Source organism: Acipenser ruthenus, unplaced genomic scaffold (assembly GCF_902713425.1).
Source record: "Acipenser ruthenus unplaced genomic scaffold, fAciRut3.2 maternal haplotype, whole genome shotgun sequence".
In the NCBI taxonomy this organism is placed as follows: domain Eukaryota; kingdom Metazoa; phylum Chordata; class Actinopteri; order Acipenseriformes; family Acipenseridae; genus Acipenser; species Acipenser ruthenus.
The window spans coordinates 185001-207500 of NW_026708779.1; the positions used below are offsets into that span (position 1 = coordinate 185001).

At 37.8% G+C, this 22500-nt stretch overlaps 2 protein-coding genes and 2 non-coding genes across 5 annotated transcripts in view; all 4 read left to right on the forward strand.

Annotated features, from left to right (window-relative positions):
- Window positions 1-5016, forward strand: part of LOC117409991 (DNA dC->dU-editing enzyme APOBEC-3C-like) — a 14803-nt gene extending 9787 nt beyond the window's left edge. Inside the window, exons 1-4 of one of the 2 annotated variants that reach the window (XR_009327843.1) lie at window positions 1993-2212; window positions 2792-3193; window positions 3739-3848; window positions 4098-5016. Coding sequence is in view for 1 of the 2 variants with exons in the window: in XM_059021755.1 (XP_058877738.1) it covers window positions 4098-4124 (27 nt within the window). In the remaining variant the exon portion in view is untranslated. Of the gene's footprint in view, window positions 1-1992; window positions 2213-2791; window positions 3194-3738; window positions 3849-4097 lie in introns of those variants that run through there. The other variant, XM_059021755.1, reaches the window with a different exon arrangement.
- A 1244-nt stretch (window positions 5017-6260) lies between these two features.
- On the forward strand, window positions 6261-6333 carry trnak-cuu (transfer RNA lysine (anticodon CUU)). The gene has a single exon. It is a non-coding gene; the product is annotated as a tRNA-Lys (tRNA).
- Window positions 6334-9681: 3348 nt separating this feature from the next.
- LOC131735984 (DNA dC->dU-editing enzyme APOBEC-3F-like) lies at window positions 9682-20425 on the forward strand. The gene is made up of 4 exons (XM_059021753.1): window positions 9682-9720; window positions 10457-10858; window positions 11409-11518; window positions 19487-20425. Exons 1-4 carry the CDS (start codon window positions 9690-9692, stop codon window positions 19511-19513), a joined length of 570 nt encoding a protein of 189 aa, XP_058877736.1. The 5' UTR covers window positions 9682-9689; the 3' UTR covers window positions 19514-20425.
- A 1029-nt stretch (window positions 20426-21454) lies between these two features.
- On the forward strand, window positions 21455-21527 carry trnak-cuu (transfer RNA lysine (anticodon CUU)). The gene has a single exon. It is a non-coding gene; the product is annotated as a tRNA-Lys (tRNA).
- The last annotated feature ends 973 nt before the right edge of the window (window positions 21528-22500 follow it).

Below are 22500 nucleotides of genomic sequence, written 5' to 3' on the forward strand. Positions count from 1 at the left end.
TTAGCGAACGCGGTCTTGCTCTGAAAAGCGACCTCCGTTCATCATTTGAAAATACTGTATCACAATTAAATGAACAGCACTGCGAAGACCCGTATATCGGCACACACACACACACACACACACACACACACACACACACACACACACAGTTATGACAATGAATCAGGATAAGAACATGTATTTATAGATACAGTGCCTATAGAAAGTCTTCACCCCCTTGAACTTTTTTTACAGTTTGTTGTGTCAGAGTTTCATGCATTTAAATGAGGATTTTTTTCCCACTTATCTACACACCATAATCCACACTGTTAAAGGGGGAAAAAGTTTTATTGATAAAAATTATATATATATATATATATATATATATATATATATATATATATATATATATATATATTAAATACAAAACTGAAAGATCATACTTGGACAAGTCTCCATCCCCCCGAGTTACTACTTGTTGGAAGCACCTTTGGCAGCAATTACAGCTGTGAGTCTGTTAGGATAGGTCTCTAACAACTTTGCACAACTAGATTTATATAACTATAAATCTATTATGTATATATTATATATATTATATAACACATAATAATATATAATACTTATATTAATATAAATATATATAACTATATATATATATTATGAACATGAACAAGGATAACTGTATATATAGATTTCCTTATTCATTTTCATAACTATATACTGTATGTATTATTATTTAGTGATTCAGAACTTGTTTTTGTCCAAAGCGAGTTCCAGAGACTGGGGGGGGGGGGGGGGGGGGGGGGAACTCTGCATCATCAACAACTGCTGCTGCTGCTGCTGCTGCAGAGTCACTTCCAATAGGAGCTCGATTGTTTGACGTCTCATCCGAAGGACGGAGCACAAGGAGGTTCAGTGACTATTTTTACATACAATTACCCATTTATACAGTTGGAATTTTACTGGAGTAATCTAGGTAAAGTACAGCAGCAGTGTCCCACCACCTGGGATAGAACCCACGACCCTTCGGTCAAGAGTCCGGAGCGCTAACCGCTACTCCACACTGCTGCTCCACATGTTATATATATATAAAGGGCACATTTACGTTACTAATCAGTTGTATTTTCTGGATTTCTAACATATTTTCTTTGTGAGTTCACCGTGAGGGAAGGCCAGTTTTTCTTGTTTTTGAAAATGAAACAATAATAAACAGGTGTGTTTTTGGCTTACTTAATACCTATGTCTCATGAATAAAGGTAATTACTATTGCTCAAGGGTACAGCAAGAGCGTCCCACGACCCTCTGGTCAAGAGTCCAGCGCCTTAACCACTACTCCAATAAATAATAATAATATGTATATATATATACACACACATTATTTATTTCTTAGCAGACGCCCTTATCCAGGGTGACTTACAATTGTTACAAGATATCACATTATTTTTACATACAATTCCCCATTTATACAGTTGGATTTTTACTGGAGCAATCTAGGTAAAGTACCTTGCTCAAGGGTACAGCAGCAGTGTCCCCCACCTGGGATTGAACCCACAACCCAGAGTCCTAACCACTACTCCACACTGCTGCCCCATGTCCACAGACAGAGACACAGACACACACACACACACACACACACACACACACACACACACACACACACACACACACACACACACACACACACACACACACACACACACACACACACACACACACACACACACACACACACGTTGTCACAGCAGGATAGGCGATATGTCTAGGGTAGGATTGAGGAAAGGGCATGTTTACGTGATGAATCGGTGCTAATTTCTGGATTTGTAACATATTTTCATTGGGAGTTCACGGTGAGGGAAGGACAGCTATTCTTGTTTTGAAAACAAAACAATTATACATAGGCTTGTTTTGGTTTATTTGTTACCCGTGCCTCATGAATTATGAATACTCCCTGGTAATACCTGTGAACAAATACCTACGTGCATGCGAGTATCAGCACACCCCTATTAACAATACAGAGCTATTTCTCTTAGACCAGGTGATCTATGAATAATATTAAAGGAATTATTGATCTATTTATCATCAGCATTTTAATGTTAGGGGCTCGTGATCTAGTTTTTCAAGAGATGTACGCAGCATCCCATTGTGTTGAGTACTATATAAATACACTGTGGACAGAGAATATGATAGCTTCTTCCGACGCAGACATCAAAACCAATTCATCACACAGACTCAGGTGAGTGACTGAGAGTTGAATGGATTAGTATAATGAGCTCAAAGACAAACTGCAAATGAAGAGCTGAGTAGTATAAGAAATGAAAATCAAAACTAATTTCTGTTATTGAAAAAAAAAAGTTAAGATGTGGCCAACTGAGAAATGGAATTTAAAGATTTTGAAATATATTTTAAATGGAAAACTATAATCCCAAGTAATATAGACACAGATTTTTCAAAGGAATCCACAGAATTTCACAGGCAGCAGTGTGGCGCAGTGGTTAGGGCTCTGGACTCTTGACTGGAAGGTTGTAGGTTCAATACCTGGTAGGGGACACTGCTGCTGTACCCTTCAGCAAGGTACTTTACCTAGATTGCTCCAGTAAAAACCCAACTGTATAAATGGGTAATTGCATGTAAAAATAATGTGATATCTTATAACAATTGTAAGTCGCCCTGGATAAGGGCGTCTGCTAAGAAATAACTAATAATTGGGTTAAGATTAAATTCACCAAGTTGGAAGGAACGAAATCGGGTTTTCAGAAGCTCTCTCTCACTGTCCGCGATGGCTTTTTGTCAACTTTCTTTCTTTTTTTTTCAGCTCATATCAAAATGAATCAAATGTCTGCTTTTGTTTTCACGGAACAGTTCGATAGCTCAAAATACCCAAAAGAAACGTGGCTGTGCCAATTTTTGAGTGTGAATAGCAGGTCGGAGACAAAGGTGTACAAAAATAGTACGGAACATGCAGATGTGATCTGCTTGCAGGAAAACAAAGTTGCAATTAAAGCTGCTGATCAATATGAAATAACCTGGTACATTTCCTGGAGCCCCTGCGATGAATGCGCATTAAAAATAATTGAATTTCTGGAGCAGCACCCCAATGTGAAGCTGAATATCTTCGTTTCCCGGCTCTACTACCAGGATTTAGAATCTCATAGGGATGGCTTAAGAGCTCTTTCACGACAAAAAAGAATTGGCTTAAAAGTGATGACGAAAGATGGTGAGTTATAATAATAATAATAATAATAATAATTATTATTATTATTATTATTATTATTATTATTATTATTATTATTATTATTATTATTATTATTATTATTATTATTAATAGTAGGAGGAGGAGTAGGAGTAGGAGGATGATGTGGTTTAATAATAAGTTTGTCCTTCTAATAAAGTTGATAACAAGACTGACTGCTCAAAACAAACTCTACTAGCAGGGCATGAGCTCAACAAAACAGAAGACAGGGAGCTAGCGCTCTTGTGGTTTATATATGTCACCAGAAACCCTTGATAGAATTACAGCCGTATTATGCAAAGTTGGGTGTACATTATTATTATTATTATTATTATTAGTAGTAGTAGTAGTAGTAGTAGTAGTAGTAGTAATAGTAGTATTGACTATGGTTTATTAGGCAATCCATTTTTTCTGCTTTCGTTTTCAGAGTATAAGGTGTGCCAGTAGGCTTTGATTGCTGTGACTGTATAGATACAGAGGTGTTTATGGGTTCATAGGGACTGACTTGTGTCTTGTGCTCCTCTATTCAGATTTCCAGCACTGTTTTGATCACTTTGTTGGAGAAGGAAATGGAATTCAGAGCTGGGCAGACCTTGCTGGGAACTCAGCGAGATATGCGGCTATACTGAAAGAGATAACTGTAAGGACACGTGATACTTGTGATAATCACAATGCAGAGCTGAAGCAGGAGTTATACACTGAAAATCGACTAGATAGACAGAATGAAAGAATAAAAATAAATTAAACTCAGAAAGAAAGAAAGAAAGAAAGAAAGAAAGAAAGAAAGAAAGAAAGAAAGAGTGAAATAAGGTATATAACTGCTGGCAAACGCGAATGCTGATTATAGAGGCTGGATCACTGCTGTTGATAACTCTGTTTCATATTTTAGGGCGCTGATCCCAGACTGGCGTTTTGAAACGCCTCCCCTGTGCGCTGCGGCTGCCTGCATGAAACACAGCAGCAGACTTCCACTGAGAAAGAGCAGCGGAACCGACAGCGCGGGACACGGGCGTGATCCGGACAAGCAGCAATCTGCACTCTCTGCATCATCTCTTATTATAGACCTCACTCTGTAGCTGCAACACCACACGCTTTAATGACAGGCTTAGACACGCCTTCTTTCAACTGTCTTTTATTCAATTAAGTGTCATTCATACCTGTTAACGTGTGGGTGTCCTTTTTTATGTGTGTATTTTAAACATTTTATGGGGTTTTGATCGATTATTTCACGCAATTAAATCTTTTGCAAATGATGGAAAACTAAATCATTGTTTGGAGAAAAAAAAAACTTGTCTTGTTTATTCTCACCATGATATTAAAACATTCAAACTTCAATTTTGAATCTATACCTGCATGAAAATAAATCTGTTGGTTAGGGGGAAATATTATTATTATTTTTTGTTGGGATGATATATGAACTTAGCAAAACAGAAGACAGGGAGCTAGCGCTCTTGTGGTTTAAATATGTCACCAGAAACCCTCGATAGAATTATAGCCTTATTATGCAAAGTTGGGTGTACATTATTATTATTATTATTATTATTATTATTATTATTATTATTATTATTATTAGACCATCCATTTTTGATGTACACAAAATGGTTTAAATCACTGCTGTTGAATTAGCAGACAACTGATCTCCTGTCTAATGCCCTTGATAATGCTATGAGCCCTTGCTATTATAGACGATACTGTAGCGCACAAACGCATTGTTTCAATAAAGATATTCTATTGTTAGATAATAACCTGTCTACTGATCTCAATAGGTGTTTGCTGTGGTTTAAAATTCAATAAAGTTTTTTTTTCAATTCAAATGGATTGCGTGTCTGTTGTAAATTCCTTACCAAAACATCTATTCATACAAACAGCCGTGTGCAAATATATCAGAACACCTAATCCTATTTTTTTTAATACTTAACCGAACAACAGTCGGTTAATGTTAAATTGTACATGTCCACCTTTTAAAAGACATACTATCTTCAACGAGTGAATTATAAAACACAAAAAAACTAAACACCAGAGTTAGATTGGTGTCTTTCTCGGTATGTACAGTCATCTGCAAATGTATCAGAACACCTCCAGACGTGTCATCGATATCCTTTATATACCCTACCTGCATGAAAACACCTCCGGGTGTGAGAATTTCAATCTCCGCTCAGTAAACAGTGATATAGAAACAACAGGTGCTCGTGTGTGAAAATGTGAGACTGCTTTGTGCTTTAATCAGGCGTCTTAAACAGCTTCTAAAAAAAGCCTCCTGCATTTGACCGCGTGTGGCGCCGTGTTCTTTTCCTCTGACTCTTTGAAATGAATTGCAGTGGTTTGGTTTCATCTGTACAACAAATCAAAACTACAGAAGCAATGTGATGTCTAATAAACATGCGCACTGCCGAGAGTTCTTATATCACTATATTATTATTATTATTATTATTATTATTATTATTATTATTATTATTATTATTATTATTATTATTATATACAGATGTAAGCTCTCGCTTTCCTTTCCTGTCCAGTATTCACAAATTGTAACCGCCCGATTGGGGTGTAATAATATTTCATTACACACACGCACACACACGGCACACGGTGACGCATCTTTTCTAAGAAATAATCTGCTAAGAAATAAATAATAATAATAATAATCTTTTCTCTTAGAAATACTGAGTTGGAGTTCCGAATACAACCAGAAGATGGCAGTGTGACCTCAGAAAAAGAATCGCGGAGAGCATCACGTTGGAGCGTGACTGTGTGTCAGTGTGTGTGTATCTGTGTGAATGTGTGTCTCCGTGTGTGTGTGTGTGTGTGTATCTCTATGCGTGTCTGTGTGTGTATCTGTGTGTTTGTGCTCAATCCTTTTTGTGTCAGTTAGGTCCTATTGGAAGTGACTCTGCAGCAGCAGCAGCAGTTGTTGATGATGCAGAGTTCACCCCCCTAGTCTCTGTAAATCGCTTTGGTAAAAGCGTCTGCTGAATGACTTACTACTACAGCAACGGAACGCACAACAGCTACAGACGTCACTCCTGTACATTATGACCTCCGTTCCACTTCCACAGCCCGGCTAGCTCAGTCGGTAGAGCATGAGACTTTTAATCTCAGGGTCGTGAGTTCGAGCCCCACGTTGGGCGATTACCTATTTTTGTGACAATATTACAGTCGGCGTCTCGGGGGATGCATTATTGTTATTATTGTTTATTTATTTGGTAGGCGTCTTTATTCCAAGGCGATTTACAGGTGTTACAGGGCAGTGACCAGCTGTCCCAAAGATAAGAGGATCTCATTCACACTGATAATCCCAATACACGATCCCTACACTCCCTCTCGCCCTCTCCGTTCCTCCACTATACTGGCCGGTCCTGCCTCCTCTCCACTCTCCATCCTCCCGCTCCTTCTCTTCCCCAGCCCTTCTGTGGTGGAAACAGCTACCGGAGAACTTCAGGACCGCCTCTCCCCGCCTCCTCCACACCCCCCTGTTTAGACTGCGCTTGTAGATCTCCTGCTCCGCCCCTCCTGCTCTGCGCTGGACTCGCCTGACCACAGCACCACGTCACTGGATCCTCAGCTGATGCGCTATCCTTGCACTATTGCACTGCTAATCTGTCACTGTAGATCTAACTCGCTGTGATCCTAACTTGCTAACCACTGATAGAAGCGCACATTCGAAATCATAACACGTTTATCTGAAAAAGTACTGTACGTACCAGTGTTAGATTTTATAATCACGTATTCTACATCATATACAACGGAGGAGCAGGTGGGGAAAAATAAATTAAAGGCAACCGCAGGACAAAAAAGGACTTTCTACCTAGGCAATCAACCCTACTCTTTGATTCCAGGGCAGGGAGGGACGACTATGTGTTTTTGCCCGTCCGATTTTTATTCGCTTTGTGTGTATGCACTATTAGAATAGCTATAATTGTGAGCTTGGTTTGTTTTTTATTCTCTATTAATTAAATTCTATTCACTGAAAAAAAAAGGCAAAAGACTTGGGGCTGATCAAGCTGGTAGTAAAACCTGGACTGGGTGACACTGCTGTGGAACAGGAGTCTGATTACCATCAATGCATTACACGTCCCCCACGGGTTGCTACAACTGTTTAAATAACGTTGCCTGTATTTTTATTTTCATTGTTAGCATCCTGACATCTTTTTACACTCAGACCTTTAAACTCTGTTTCAGAGCTCTTTCATTGGGCACGTGTAATGTAATATTTTTCGGCCACTCTTTAAAGATAATTAGTATGTAAATACGAGTATCGGTACGCTGCTATTAAGAACACACAGCTATTGTTTAGACTAGCTGATCTATGGATAATATTAAAGGAACGAACACTCTGTTAATAACATCAGCTTCTACACTTTCATTGTTATTGGAATGATAAGGGATCGTGTTATTTGCATGAGATATCAGATAATATGTACATTTTGTTGAGTACTATATAAATACACTATGGACAGAGAATATGATACCATCAAACTCATAGAAGCAGCCGTGTGCAAATGTGTCAGCACACCTCCAGATGTGTCATCGATATCCTTTATGTACCCGTCTGAATGAAAACACCTCCGGGTGTGAGAATTTCAATCTCCGCTCAGTAATCAGCGATATAGAAACAACAGGCGCTCCGTGTGTGAAAATGTTAGACCGCTTTGTGCTTTAATCAGGCGTCTTAAACAACTTCTAAAAAGTCTCCTGCGTTTGACCGCGTGTGGCTCCGTGTTCCTTTTCTCTCGCTGTTCGAAATTAATTGCACGTGTGGCCTATTAAAGTCATCCATTAAATGAGAGAATCGCTCATTTGCCTGTTTTGACCATTTTCAGTTCCAGTGGTTTGATTTCATTTGCACAACAAATCAAAACTACAGAAGCAATGGGGTGTTCGAATAAATGTGAACAGTTTTTACATCATCATATATATTTCCAATACATTATTATTATTATTATTATTATTATTATTATTATTATTATTATATAGAAATGTAAACTCTTGCTTTACTTATATCACCAATTTTGCGTCCCTAGACTATAAAACTAAAAGCCGCTACCGGCGCTTAGTTTTGTAAATATAATTTTCATTTTTTAAAATGTTTATATATATATATATATATATATATATATATATATATATATATATATATATATATATATATATATATATATATATATATATGTCTTATATATATATTTATATACATATTTCAAACAACTCTATCAAACAGGTATCACCAAAAAAACCAAAGTTCATACACACTTTACAGTAAGTATCGACAACATGAACCAATAAATACGAAAAAATAAATTAAATATTAAATACCTTACCAAAACCTCAGTCAGAACGCATCACATTTTGATCGGCAAATTCTGTTCTCTGCTGAAATCAGCAATTATAAATAAATAAATAAATAAATAAATAAATAAATAAATGAATAGATAGATAGATAGATAGATAGATAGATAGATAGATAGATAGATAGATAGATATACACATACAGAGAGAGAGAGAGAGAGAGAGATAGATAGATAGATAGATAGATAGATAGATAGATAGATAGATAGATAGATCTATATATATATCTGTGTGTGTGTGTGTGTGTGTCAGAGTGTTTATGTGTGTGTGTGTGTGTGTGTGTGTGTCTGTCTGTGTGTGTGTGTCAGAGTGTTTAGGTGTCTGTGTGTGTGTGTGTGTGTGTGTCATTGTGTGTGTGTGTGTGTGTGTGTGTGTGTGTGTGTGTGTGTGTGTGTGTGTGTGTGTGTGTGTGTGTCTGCGTGTGTATTAATGGCGTGTCAAAGGGCTGAGCGATTCTTCAGATGTGTGTAAAATGATCTGAATGTAAATAACCGGTCTGGACGATGGCTTTTCAAACCTGGCGAATGGAGAACCTTACCTCTCCTGTTTACAATACCTTCACAGGCAAAGAGAAGGACAGGTGATCCATTTTATTGGACCAACTAAAAAATAATTCATCACAAGCTTTAAAAACCAAACAATAAAATACAAAGTCTAACTGGAATGAAACGACACAAAGAATCAATATGAATTCATATTTGATTTAAACAGAAATAAAAACGGATCATCAGAATACAATAAACGCTATTTCTAAACATATTTACCGTTCTCTGTAAATATGTCATTAATGGCATGGGACTAATAGACCTATATAGTTTCAAAGCCCTTTCATTGGGCACGTGTAATGTAATATTTTTCGGTCACTCTTTAAAGATAATTAGTATGTAAATACGAGTATCGGTACACTCCTATTAAGAACACACAGCTATTGTTTAGACCAGCTGATCTATGGATAATATTAAAGGAACTAACGCTCTATTAATAACATCAGCCTCTGTACATTTTTTTTGTTATTGTAATGATAAAGGGTTTGTGGTCTTTGCATGAGATATGAGATAATATGTACATTGTGTTGAGTACTATATAAATACACTATGGACAGAGAATATGTTATCAAAAAAACTCTGGTCCTCTTCTGATGCAGACAGCAGGATCAATTCATAACCCAGGTGAGTGACTGAGAGTTGAATTAATTAGTATAGTGAGCTCAAAGACAAACTGCAAAGGATGAGATAAGTGATCTGTTTTAAGAAATTGATATCAAAACTAATTTCTGGTATTGGAAAAAAAAAAGTATGATGTGGTCAATTGAGAATAGAATTTAAATCATTAATTTCTTAGCCGACGCCCTTATCCAGGGTGGCTTACAAGATATCACATTATTTTTACATACAATTACATTATTTTTACATACAATAACCCATTTATACAGTTGGGTTTTTACTGGAGCAATCTAGGTAAAGTACCTTGCTCAAGGGTACAGCAGCAGTCTCCCCCACCTGGGATTGAACCCACACCCCTCTGGGCAAGAGTCCAGAGCACCAATCCAGAGTAATATAGACATATTATATAGACACAGATATTTCACAGGAATCCAGTTTTGATGTTACTAGACACTACTGTTTTTTGTCAACTTTTTTTTCCCCCAGTCCTTTTTATCAAAATGAAAAAAATCTCCAGTTGTGATTTCACTAAACAGTTTAAAAACCTGCGATACGCCACAGGCCTAAAGGAAACGTGGCTGTGCCAGATTCTGAAGGAGCACGATGGGGCTGAGAATTTAAAGGTGCAGATTAAGGTTAAGATTAAATTCACCAAGTTGGAAGGAACGAAATCGGGTTTTCAGAAGCTCTCTCTCACTGTCCGCGATGGCTTTTTGTCAACTTTCTTTCTTTTTTTTTTCAGCTCATATCAAAATGAATCAAATGTCTGCTTTTGTTTTCACGGAACAGTTCGATAGCTCAAAATACCCAAAAGAAACGTGGCTGTGCCAATTTTTGAGTGTGAATAGCAGGTCGGAGACAAAGGTGTACAAAAATAGTACGGAACATGCAGATGTGATCTGCTTGCAGGAAAACAAAGTTGCAATTAAAGCTGCTGATCAATATGAAATAACCTGGTACATTTCCTGGAGCCCCTGCGATGAATGCGCATTAAAAATAATTGAATTTCTGGAGCAGCACCCCAATGTGAAGCTGAATATCTTCGTTTCCCGGCTCTACTACCAGGATTTAGAATCTCATAGGGATGGCTTAAGAGCTCTTTCACGACAAAAAAGAATTGGCTTAAAAGTGATGACGAAAGATGGTGAGTTATAATAATAATAATAATAATAATAATTATTATTATTATTATTATTATTATTATTATTATTATTATTATTATTATTATTATTAATAGTAGGAGGAGGAGTAGGAGTAGGAGGATGATGTGGTTTAATAATAAGTTTGTCCTTCTAATAAAGTTGATAACAAGACTGACCGCTCAAAACAAACTCTACCAGCAGGGCATGAGCTCAACAAAACAGAAGACAGGGAGCTAGCGCTCTTGTGGTTTATATATGTCACCAGAAACCCTTGATAGAATTACAGCCGTATTATGCAAAGTTGGGTGTACATTATTATTATTATTATTATTATTATTATTATTATTATTATTAGTAGTAGTAGTAGTAGTAGTAGTAGTAGTAGTAGTAGTAGTAGTAGTATTGACTATGGTTTATTAGGCAATCCATTTTTTCTGCTTTCGTTTTCAGAGTATAAGGTGTGCCAGTAGGCTTTGATTGCTGTGACTGAATAGATACAGAGAGTTTATGGGTTCATAGGGACTGACTTGTGTCTTGTGCTCCTCTATTCAGATTTCCAGCACTGTTTTGATCACTTTGTTGGAGAAGGAAATGGAATTCAGAGCTGGGCAGACCTTGATGGGAACTCAGCGAGATATGCGGCTATACTGAAAGAGATAACTGTAAGGACACGTGATACTTGTGATAATCACAATGCAGAGCTGAAGCAGGAGTTATACACTGAAAATCGACTAGATAGACAGAATGAAAGAATAAAAATAAATTAAACAAAGAAAGAAAGAAAGAAAGAAAGAAAGAAAGAAAGAAAGAAAGAAAGAAAGAAAGAAAGAAAGAAAAAATAAATAAATAAATTAAACTCTCAGAAAGAAATAAACATAAACTGAAAGAAAGAAAGAAAGAAAGAAAGAAAGAAAGAAAGAAAGAAAGAAAGAAAGAAAGAAAGAAAGAAAGAAAGAAAGAAGGTATATAACTGCTGACAAACGCGAATGCTGATTATAGACGCTGGATCACTGCTGTTGATAACTCTGTCTCATATTTTAGGGCGCTGGTCTTTGAAACGCCTCCCCTGTGCGCTGCGGCTGCCTGCATGAAACACAGCAGCGCAGACTTCCACTGAGAAAGAGCAGCGGAACCGACAGCGCGGGACACGGGCGTGATCCGGACAAGCAGCAATCTGCACTCTGCGTCATCTCTTATTACAGACCTCACTCTGTAGCTGCGACACCACACGCTTTAATGACAGGCTTAGACACGCCTCTCTTTCAACTGTCTTTTATTCAATTAAGTGTCATTCATATCTATCAACGTATGGGTGTCCGTTTTTATGTGTGTATTTTAAACATTTTATGGGCTTTTAATCGATTATTTCACGCAATTAAATCTTTTGCAAAGGAGGGAAAACTAAATCATTGTTTGGAGAAAAAAAAACTTGTCTTGTTTATTCTCACCATGATATTAAAACATTCATACTTCAATTTTGAATCAATACCTGTATGAAAATAAATCTGTTGGTTAGGGGGAAATATTATTATTATTTTTTGTTGGGATGATATATGAACTCAGCAAAACAGAAGACAGGGAGCTAGCGCTCTTGTGGTTTAAATATGTCACCAGAAACCCTCGATAGAATTATAGCCTTATTATGCAAAGTTGGGTGTACATTATTATTATTATTATTATTATTATTATTATTATTAGACCATCCATTTTTGATGTACACAAAAGGTTTAAATCACTGCTGTTGAATTAGCAGGCAACTGATCTACTGTCTAATGCCCTTGATAATGCTAAGAGCCCTTGCTATTATAGACGATACTGTAGCGCACAAACGCACTGTTTCAATAAAGATATATTATATTGTTAGATAATAACCTGTCTACTGATCTCAATAGGTGTTTGCTGTGGTTTATAATTCAATAAAGTTTTTTGTTTCAACTCAAAAGGATTGTGTGTCTGTTGTAAATTCCTTACCAAAACATCTATTCATACAAACAGCCGTGTGCAGATATATCAGAACACCTAATCCTATTTTTTTAATACTTAACCGAACAACAGTCAGTTAATGTTAAATTGTACATGTCCACCTTTTAAAAGACATACTGTCTTCAACGAGTAAATTATCAAACACAAAAAAACTAAACACCAGAGTTAGATTGGTGTCTTTCTCGGTATGTACAGTCATCTGCAAATGTATCAGAACACCTCGAGACGTGTCATTGATATCCTTTATATACCCGCCTGCATGAAAACACCTCCGGGGGTGAGAATTTCAATCTCCGCTCAGTAAACAGTGATATAGAAACAACAGGCGCTCCGTGTGTGAAAATGTGAGACCGCTTTGTGCTTTAATCAGGCGTCTTAAACAACTTCTAAAAAGTGTCCTGCGTTTGATCGCGTGTGGCTCCGTGTTCCTTTTCTCTGACTGTTTGAAATTAATTGTATGTGTGGCCCATTAAAGACGTCAATTAAATGAGAGAATCTCTAATTTGCCTGTTTTGATCATTTTCAGTTCCAAGGGTTTGATTTCATCTGTACAACAAATCAAAACTACAGAAGCAATGGGATGTCTAATAAACATGCGCACTGCCGAGAGTTCTTATATTATTATTATTATTATTATTATTATTATTATTATTATTATTATTATTATTATTATTATATACAGATGTAAGCTCTTTCTTTACTTTCCTGGCCAGTATTCACAAATTGTAACCGCCCGGTTGGAGTGTAATAATATTTCATTAGGAGGCTGTGTGGTCCAGTGGTTAAAGAAAAGGGCTTGTAACCAGGAGGTCCCCGGTTCAACCACTGACTCATTGTGTGACCCTGAGCAAGTCACTTCACCTCCTTGTGCTCCGTCTTTCGGGTGAGACGTAGTTGTAAGTGATTCTGCAGCTGATGCATAGTTCACACACCCTAGTCTCTGTAAGTCACCTTGGATAAAGGCGTCTGCTAAATAAACAAATAATAATAAATATACACACGGCACACGGTGACGCATCTTTTCTCTTGAGAATTACTGTGTTGGTGTTCCGAATAGAATCACAAGATGGCAGTGTGACCTCAGAAATAGCATCGCAGAGAGCATCACGTTGGAGCGTGACTGTGTGCGTGTCAGTGTGTGTACATCTGTGTGTGTGTGTGTGTGTATCTGGGTGAATGTGTGTCTCAGTGTGTGTGTGTGTGTGTGTGTGTGTGTATCTTTATGCGTGTCTGTGTCTGTGTGTATCTGTATGAATGTGTGTGTATCTCTATGTGTGTCTGTGTGTTCAATGCTTTTAGCGTATGTCAATTACAACCTTACAATCTGTTGAACGAAGTTCCGGAGAGGATCGCCTATAAAAACTAAAATAAAATTTCTTGAAAGAAATTATGCAAAAACGTCCCTATACCCCCTGTCACCCTCTCCGCTCCTCCTCTATACTGGCCGGTCCTGCCTCCTCTGCACTCTCCATCCTCCCGCTCCTTCTCCTCCCCAGCCCCTCTATGGTGGAAACAGCTACCGGAGAACTTCAGGACCGCCTCTCCCAGCCTCCTCAACACCCCCCTGTTTAGGCTTGTAGATCTCTGGATCGCCCCCTCCTGGTCTGCACTGGACTCGCCTGACCTCTGCACCTCGTCACTGGATCCTCAGCTGATGCGCTCTCCTTGCACTATTGCACTGCTAATGTCTCACTGCAGATCTAAATCGCTGTGATCCTAACTTGTTGCCTCCTGGTTCATATTGTATTCTAGCAGTGTTATTATTATCAGCACTGTCTGTAAACCGCACTGTGTTTAAATATGAAGCTTGCATTGTAACCCTGTCTGTGCTGCCCTGTGACTCCTGTGTGAGTCGCCTGGGATAAAGGAGTCTGACGAATAAATACATTAATTTATAATAATAATAATAATAATAATAATAATAATAATAATAATAATAATAATAATAATAATAATAATAATAATAATAATTATTTCTAATTGGGGCATCAGTGTGGAGTAGTGGTTAGGGCTCTGGACTCCTAACCGGAGGGTTGTGGGTTCAATCCCCTGTGGGGGACACTGCTGCTGTACCCTTGAGCAAGGTACTTTACCTAAATTGCTCCAGTAAAAACTCAACTGTATAAATGGATAATTGTATGTAAAAAATAATGTGATATCTTGTAACAATTGTAAGTCGCCCTGGATAAGGGCGTCTGCTAAGAAATAAATAAATAATTGGGAGTCGTGGTTGTTATTTCTAATTGGGAGTCATGGAAACACGAGTCAGCATCAGGGTTCTGTTTCGGGTTGAGCTGCAGCCCGAGAAATTGAAACTCAACAGACACGATGACGAATCACAGACAAGCGAGGCAAACTACACCTGCTTTACAAACGTCACGAAAGTCCCAAAGTAATCACGTAATCGCGTGATCACTGCAATGCGCTGCGCTTAGCGAACGCGGTCTTGCTCTGAAAAGCGACCTCCGTTCATCATTTGAAAATACTGTATCACAATTAAATGAACAGCATTGCGAAGACCCGTATATCGGCACACACACACACACACACACACACACACACACACACACACACACACACACAGTTATGACAATGAATCAGAATACGAAAATGTATTTATAGATACAGTGCCTATAGAAAGTCTTCGCCCCCTTGATCTGTTTTTACAGTTTGTTGTGTCAGAGTTTCATGCATTTAAATGAGGATTTTTTTCCCACTTATCTACACACCATAATCCACACTGTTAAAGGGGGAAAAAGTTTTATTGATAAAAATTATATATATATATATATATATATATATATATATATATATATATATATATATATATATATATATTAAATACAAAACTGAAAGATCATACTTGGACAAGTCTCCATCCCCCCGAGTTACTACTTGTTGGAAGCACCTTTGGCAGCAATTACAGCTGTGAGTCTGTTAGGATAGGTCTCTAACAACTTTGCACAACTAGATTTATATAACTATAAATCTATTATGTATATATTATATATATTATATAACACATAATAATATATAATACTTATATTAATATAAATATAACTATATATATATATTATGAACAAGGATAACTGTATATATAGATTTCCTTATTCATTTTCATAACTATATACTGTATGTATTATTATTTAGTGATTCAGAACTTGTTTTTGTCCAAAGCGAGTTCCAGAGACTGGGGGGGGGGGGGGGGAACTCTGCATCATCAACAACTGCTGCTGCTGCAGAGTCACTTCCAATAGGAGCTCGATTGTCTGACATCTCATCCGAAGGACGGAGCACAAGGAGGTTCAGTGACTATTTTTACATACAATTACCCATTTATAGAGTTGGAATTTTACTGGAGTAATCTAGGTAAAGTACCTTGCTCAAGGGTACAGCAGCAGTGTCCCCCCACCTGGGATTGAACCCACGACCCTTCGGTCAAGAGTCCGGAGCGCTAACCGCTACTCCACACTGCTGCTCCATATGTTATATATATATATATATAAAGGGCACATTTACGTTACTAATCAGTTGTATTTTCTGGATTTCTAACATATTTTCTTTGTGAGTTCACCGTGAGGGAAGAGCAGCTTTTCTTGTTTTTGAAAATGAAACAATAATAAACAGGTGTGTTTTTGGCTTATTTAATACCTATGCCTCATGAATAAAGGTAATTACTATTGCTCAAGGGTACAACAAGAGCGTCCCACGACCCTCTGGTCAAGAGTCCAGCGCCTTAACCACTACTCCAATAAATAATAATAATATGTATATATATATATATATATATATATATATATATATATATATATATATATATATATATATATATATATATACACACACACATTATTTATTTCTTAGCAGACGCCCTTATCCAGGGTGACTTACAATTGTTACAAGATATCACATTATTTTTACATACAATTCCCCATTTATACAGTTGGATTTTTACTGGAGCAATCTAGGTAAAGTACCTTGCTCAAGGGTACAGCAGCAGTGTCCCCCACCTGGGATTGAACCCACAACCCAGAGTCCTAACCACTACTCCACACTGCTGCCCCATGTCCACACACACACACACACACACACACACACACACACACACACACACACACACACACACACACACACACACACACACACACACACACACACACACACACACACACACACACACACACACACACACACGTTGTCACAGCAGGATAGGCGATATGTCTAGGGTAGGATTGTGGAAAGGGCATGTTTACGTGATGAATCGGTGCTAATTTCTGGATTTGTAACATATTTTCATTGGGAGTTCACGGTGATGGAAGGACAGCTATTCTTGTTTTGAAAACAAAACAATTATACATAGGCTTGTTTTGATTTATTTGTTATCTGTGCCTCATGAATTATGAATACTCCCTGGTTTCCTAGAGTTTCTTTGTAATACCTGTGAACAAATACCTACGTGCATGCGAGTATCAGCACACCCCTATTAACAATACAGAGCTATTTCTCTTAGACCAGGTGATCTATAAATAATATTAAAGGAATTAATGATCTATTTATCATCAGCATTTTAATGTTAAGGGCTCGTGATCTAGTTTTTCAAGAGATGTACGCAGCATCCCATTGTGTTGAGCACTATATAAATACACTGTGGACAGAGAATATGATAGCTTCTTCCGACGCAGACATCAAAACCAATTCATCACACAGACTCAGGTGAGTGACTGAGAGTTGAATGGATTAGTATAATGAGCTCAAAGACAAACTGCAAATGAAGAGCTGAGTAGTATAAGAAATGAAAATCAAAACTAATTTCCGTTATTGAAAAAAAAAAAAGTTAAGATGTGGCCAACTGAGAAATGGAATTTAAAGATTTTGAAATATATTTTAAATGGAAAACTATAATCCCAAGTAATATAGACACAGATTTTTCAAAAGAATCCACAGAATTTCACAGGCAGCAGTGTGGCGCAGTGGTTAGGGCTCTGGACTCTTGACTGGAGGGTTGTGGGTTCAATACCTGGTAGAGGACACTGCTGCTGTACCCTTCAGCAAGGTACTTTACCTAGATTGCTCCAGTAAAAACCCAACTGTATAAATGGGTAATTGCATGTAAAAATAATGTGATATCTTTTAACAATTGTAAGTCGCCCTGGATAAGGGCGTCTGCTAAGAAATAACTAATAATTGGGTTAAGATTAAATTCACCAAGTTGGAAGGAACGAAATCGGGTTTTCAGAAGCTCTCTCTCACTGTCCGCGATGGCTTTTTGTCAACTTTCTTTCTTTTTTTTTTCAGCTCATATCAAAATGAATCAAATGTCTGCTTTTGTTTTCACGGAACAGTTCGATAGCTCAAAATACCCAAAAGAAACGTGGCTGTGCCAATTTTTGAGTGTGAATAGCAGGTCGGAGACAAAGGTGTACAAAAATAGTACGGAACATGCAGATGTGATCTGCTTGCAGGAAAACAAAGTTGCAATTAAAGCTGCTGATCAATATGAAATAACCTGGTACATTTCCTGGAGCCCCTGCGATGAATGCGCATTAAAAATAATTGAATTTCTGGAGCAGCACCCCAATGTGAAGCTGAATATCTTCGTTTCCCGGCTCTACTACCAGGATTTAGAATCTCATAGGGATGGCTTAAGAGCTCTTTCACGACAAAAAAGAATTGGCTTAAAAGTGATGACGAAAGATGGTGAGTTATAATAATAATAATAATAATAATAATAATAATAATAATAATAATAATAATAATAATAATAATTATTATTATTATTATTATTATTATTATTATTATTAATAATAGTAGGAGGAGGAGTAGGAGTAGGAGGATGATGTGGTTTAATAATAAGTTTGTCCTTCTAATAAAGCTGATAACAAGACTGACTGCTCAAAACAAACTCTACTAGCAGGGCATGAGCTCAACAAAACAGAAGACAGGGAGCTAGCGCTCTTGTGGTTTATATATGTCACCAGAAACCCTTGATAGAATTACAGCCGTATTATGCAAAGTTGGGTGTACATTATTATTATTATTATTATTATTATTATTATTATTATTATTATTATTATTATTATTATTATTGACTATGGTTTATTAGACAATCCATTTTTTCTGCTTTCGTTTTCAGAGTATAAGGTGTGCCAGTAGGCTTTGATTGCTGTGACTGTATAGATACAGAGAGTTTATGGGTTCATAGGGACTGACTTGTGTCTTGTGCTCCTTTATTCAGATTTCAATGACTGTTTTGATCGCTTTGTTGGAGAAGGAAATGGATTTCAGAGCTGGGGAGACCTTGCTGGGAAATCAGCGACATATGCGGCTACACTGAAAGATATAACTGTAAGGACACGTGATACTTGTGATAATCACAATGCAGAGCTGAAGCAGGAGTTATACACTGATTCGAGAAAACCTGAGAGAGATGTTCTGCTGAAAGCGACTAGAAAGAAAGAAAGAAAGAAAGAAAGAAAGACAGACAGAAAGAAAGAAAGACAGAAAGATAGAAAGACAGAAAAAGAAAGAATAAAAATAAATTAAACTCAGAAAGAAAGAGTGAAAGAAGGTATACAACTGCTGACAAACGCGAATGCTGATTATAGACGCTGGATCACTGCTGTTGATAACTCTGTCTCATATTTTAGGGCGCTGATCCTAGACTGGCGTTTTGAAACGCCTCCCCTGTGCGCTGCGGCTGCCTGCATGAAACACAGCAGCAGACTTCCACTGAGAAAGAGCATCGGAACCGACAGCGCGGGACACGGGCGTGATCCGGACAAGCAGCAATCTGCACTCTCTGCATCATCTCTTAATACAGACCTCACTCTGTAGCTGCAACACCACACGCTTTAATGACAGGCTTAGACACGCCTCTCTTTCAACTGTCTTTTATTCAATTAAGTGTCATGCATACCTGTTAACGTGTGGGTGTCCTTTTTTATGTGTGTATTTTAAACATTTTATGGGCTTTTAATCGATTATTTCACGCAATTAAATCTTTTGCAAAGGAGGGAAAACTAAATCATTGTTTGGAGAAAAAAAAACTTGTCTTGTTTATTCTCACCATGATATTAAAACATTCATACTTCAATTTTGAATCTATACCTATATGAAAATAAATCTGTTGGTTAGGGGGAAATATTATTATTATTTTTTGTTGGGATGATATATGAACTCAGCAAAACAGAAGACAGGGAGCTAGCGCTCTTGTGGTTTAAATATGTCACCAGAAACCCTCGATAGAATTATAGCCTTATTATGCAAAGTTGGGTGTACATTATTATTATTATTATTATTATTATTATTATTATTATTATTATTGTTATTATTATTATTATTATTATTATTATTATTAGACCATCCATTTTTGATGTACACAAAATGGTTTAAATTCACTGCTGTTGAATTAGCAGACAACTGATCTACTGTCTAATGCCCTTGATAATGCTACGAGCATTTGCTATTATACTGTAGCGCACAAACGCATTGTTTCAATAAAGATATTCTATTGTTAGATAATAACCTGTCTACTGATCTCAATAGGTGTTTGCTGTGGTTTAAAATTCAATAAAGTTTTTTTTCAATTCAAATGGATTGCGTCTGTTGTAAATTCCTTACCAAAACATCTATTCATACAAGCAGCCGTGTGCAAATATATCAGAACACCGTCAGATGTGTCATCGATATCCTTTATATACCCACCTGCATGAAAACACCTCCGGGTGTGAGAATTTCAATCTCAGATCAGTAAACAGTGATATAGAAACAACAGGCGCTCCTGTGTGTGAAAATTTTAGCCTGCTTTGTGCTTTAATCAGGTGTCTTAAACAGCTTCTAAAAAGTCTCCTGCGTTTGACCGCGTGTGGCTCCGTGTTCCTTTTCTCTGACTGTTTGAAATTAATTGCATGTGTGGCCCATTAAAGACGTCAATTAAATGAGAGAATCGCTAATTTGACTGTTTTTATCATTTTCAGTTCCAGTGATTTGATTTCATCTGTACAACAAATCAAAACTACAGAAGCAATGGGATGTCTAATAAACATGCGCCCTGCCGAGAGTTCTTATATTATTATTATTATTATTATTATTATTATTATTATTATTATTATTATTATATACAGATGTAAGCTCTCGCTTTCCTTTCCTGTCCAGTATTCACAAATTGTAACCGCCCGATTGGAGTGTAATAATATTTCATTACACACACGCACACACACGGCACACGGTGACGCATCTTTTCTCTTAGAAATACTGAGCTGGAGTTCCGAATACAACCACAAGATGGCAGTGTGACCTCAGAAATAGCATCGCGGAGAGCATCACGTTGGAGCGTGACTGTGTATCAGTGTGTGTGTATCTGTGTGAATGTGTGTCTCTATGCGTGTCTGTGTGTGTATCTGTGTGTTTGTGCTCAATCCTTTTTGTGTCAGTTAGGTCCTATTGGAAGTGACTCAGCAGCAGCAGCAGCAGATGATGCAGAGTTCACCCCCTTAGTCTCTGTAAATCGCTTTGGTAAAAGCGTCTGCTGAATGACTCATACTACTACAGCAACGGAACGCACAACAGCTACAGACGTCACTCCTGTACATTATGACCTCCATTTCACTCCCATAGCCCGGCTAGCTCAGTCGGTAGAGCATGAGACTCTTAATCTCAGGGTCGTGGGTTCGAGCCCCACGTTGGGCGATTACCATTTTTTGTGACAATATTACAGTCGGCGTCTCGGGGGATGCATTATTTTTATTATTGTTTATTTATTTGGTAGGCGTCTTTATTCCAAGGCGATTTACAGGTGTTACAGGGCAGTGACCAGCTGTCCCAAAGATAAGAGGATCTCATTCACACTGATAATCCCAATACACGATCCCTACACTCCCTCTCGCTCTCTCCGCTCCTCCACTATACTGGCCGGTCCTGCCTCCTCTCCACTCTCCATCCTCCCGCTCCTTCTCTCCCCCAGCCCTTCTGTGGTGGAAACAACTACCGGAGAACTTCAGGACCGCCTCTCCCCGCCTCCTCCACACCCCCCTGTTTAGACTGCGCTTGTAGATCTCCTGCTCCGCCCCTCCTGCTCTGCGCTGGACTCGCCTGACCTCAGCACCACGTCACTGGATCCTCAGCTGATGCGCTATCCTTGCACTATTGCACTGCTAATCTGTCACTGTAGATCTAACTCGCTGTGATCCTAACTTGCTAACTACTGATAGAAGCGCACATTCGAAATCATAACACGTTTATCTGAAAAAGTACTGTACGTACCAGTGTTAGATTTTATAATCACGTATTCTACATCATATACAACGGAAGAGCAGGTGGGGAAAAATAAATTAAAGGCAACCGCAGGACAAAAAAGGACTTTCTACCTAGGCAATCAACCCTACTCTTTGATTCCAGGGCAGGGAGGGACGACTATGTGTTTTTGCTCGTCCGCTATTTACTCGCTTTGTGTGTATGCACTATTAGAATAGCTATAATTGTGAGCTTGGTTTGTTTTTTATTCTCTATTAATTAAATTCTATTCACTGAAAAAAAAGGCAAAAGACTTGGGGCTGATCAAGCTGGTAGTAAAACCTGGACTGGGTGACACTGCTGTGGAACAGGAGTCTGATTACCATCCCTGCATTACACGTCCCCACGGGTTGCTACAACTGTTTAAATA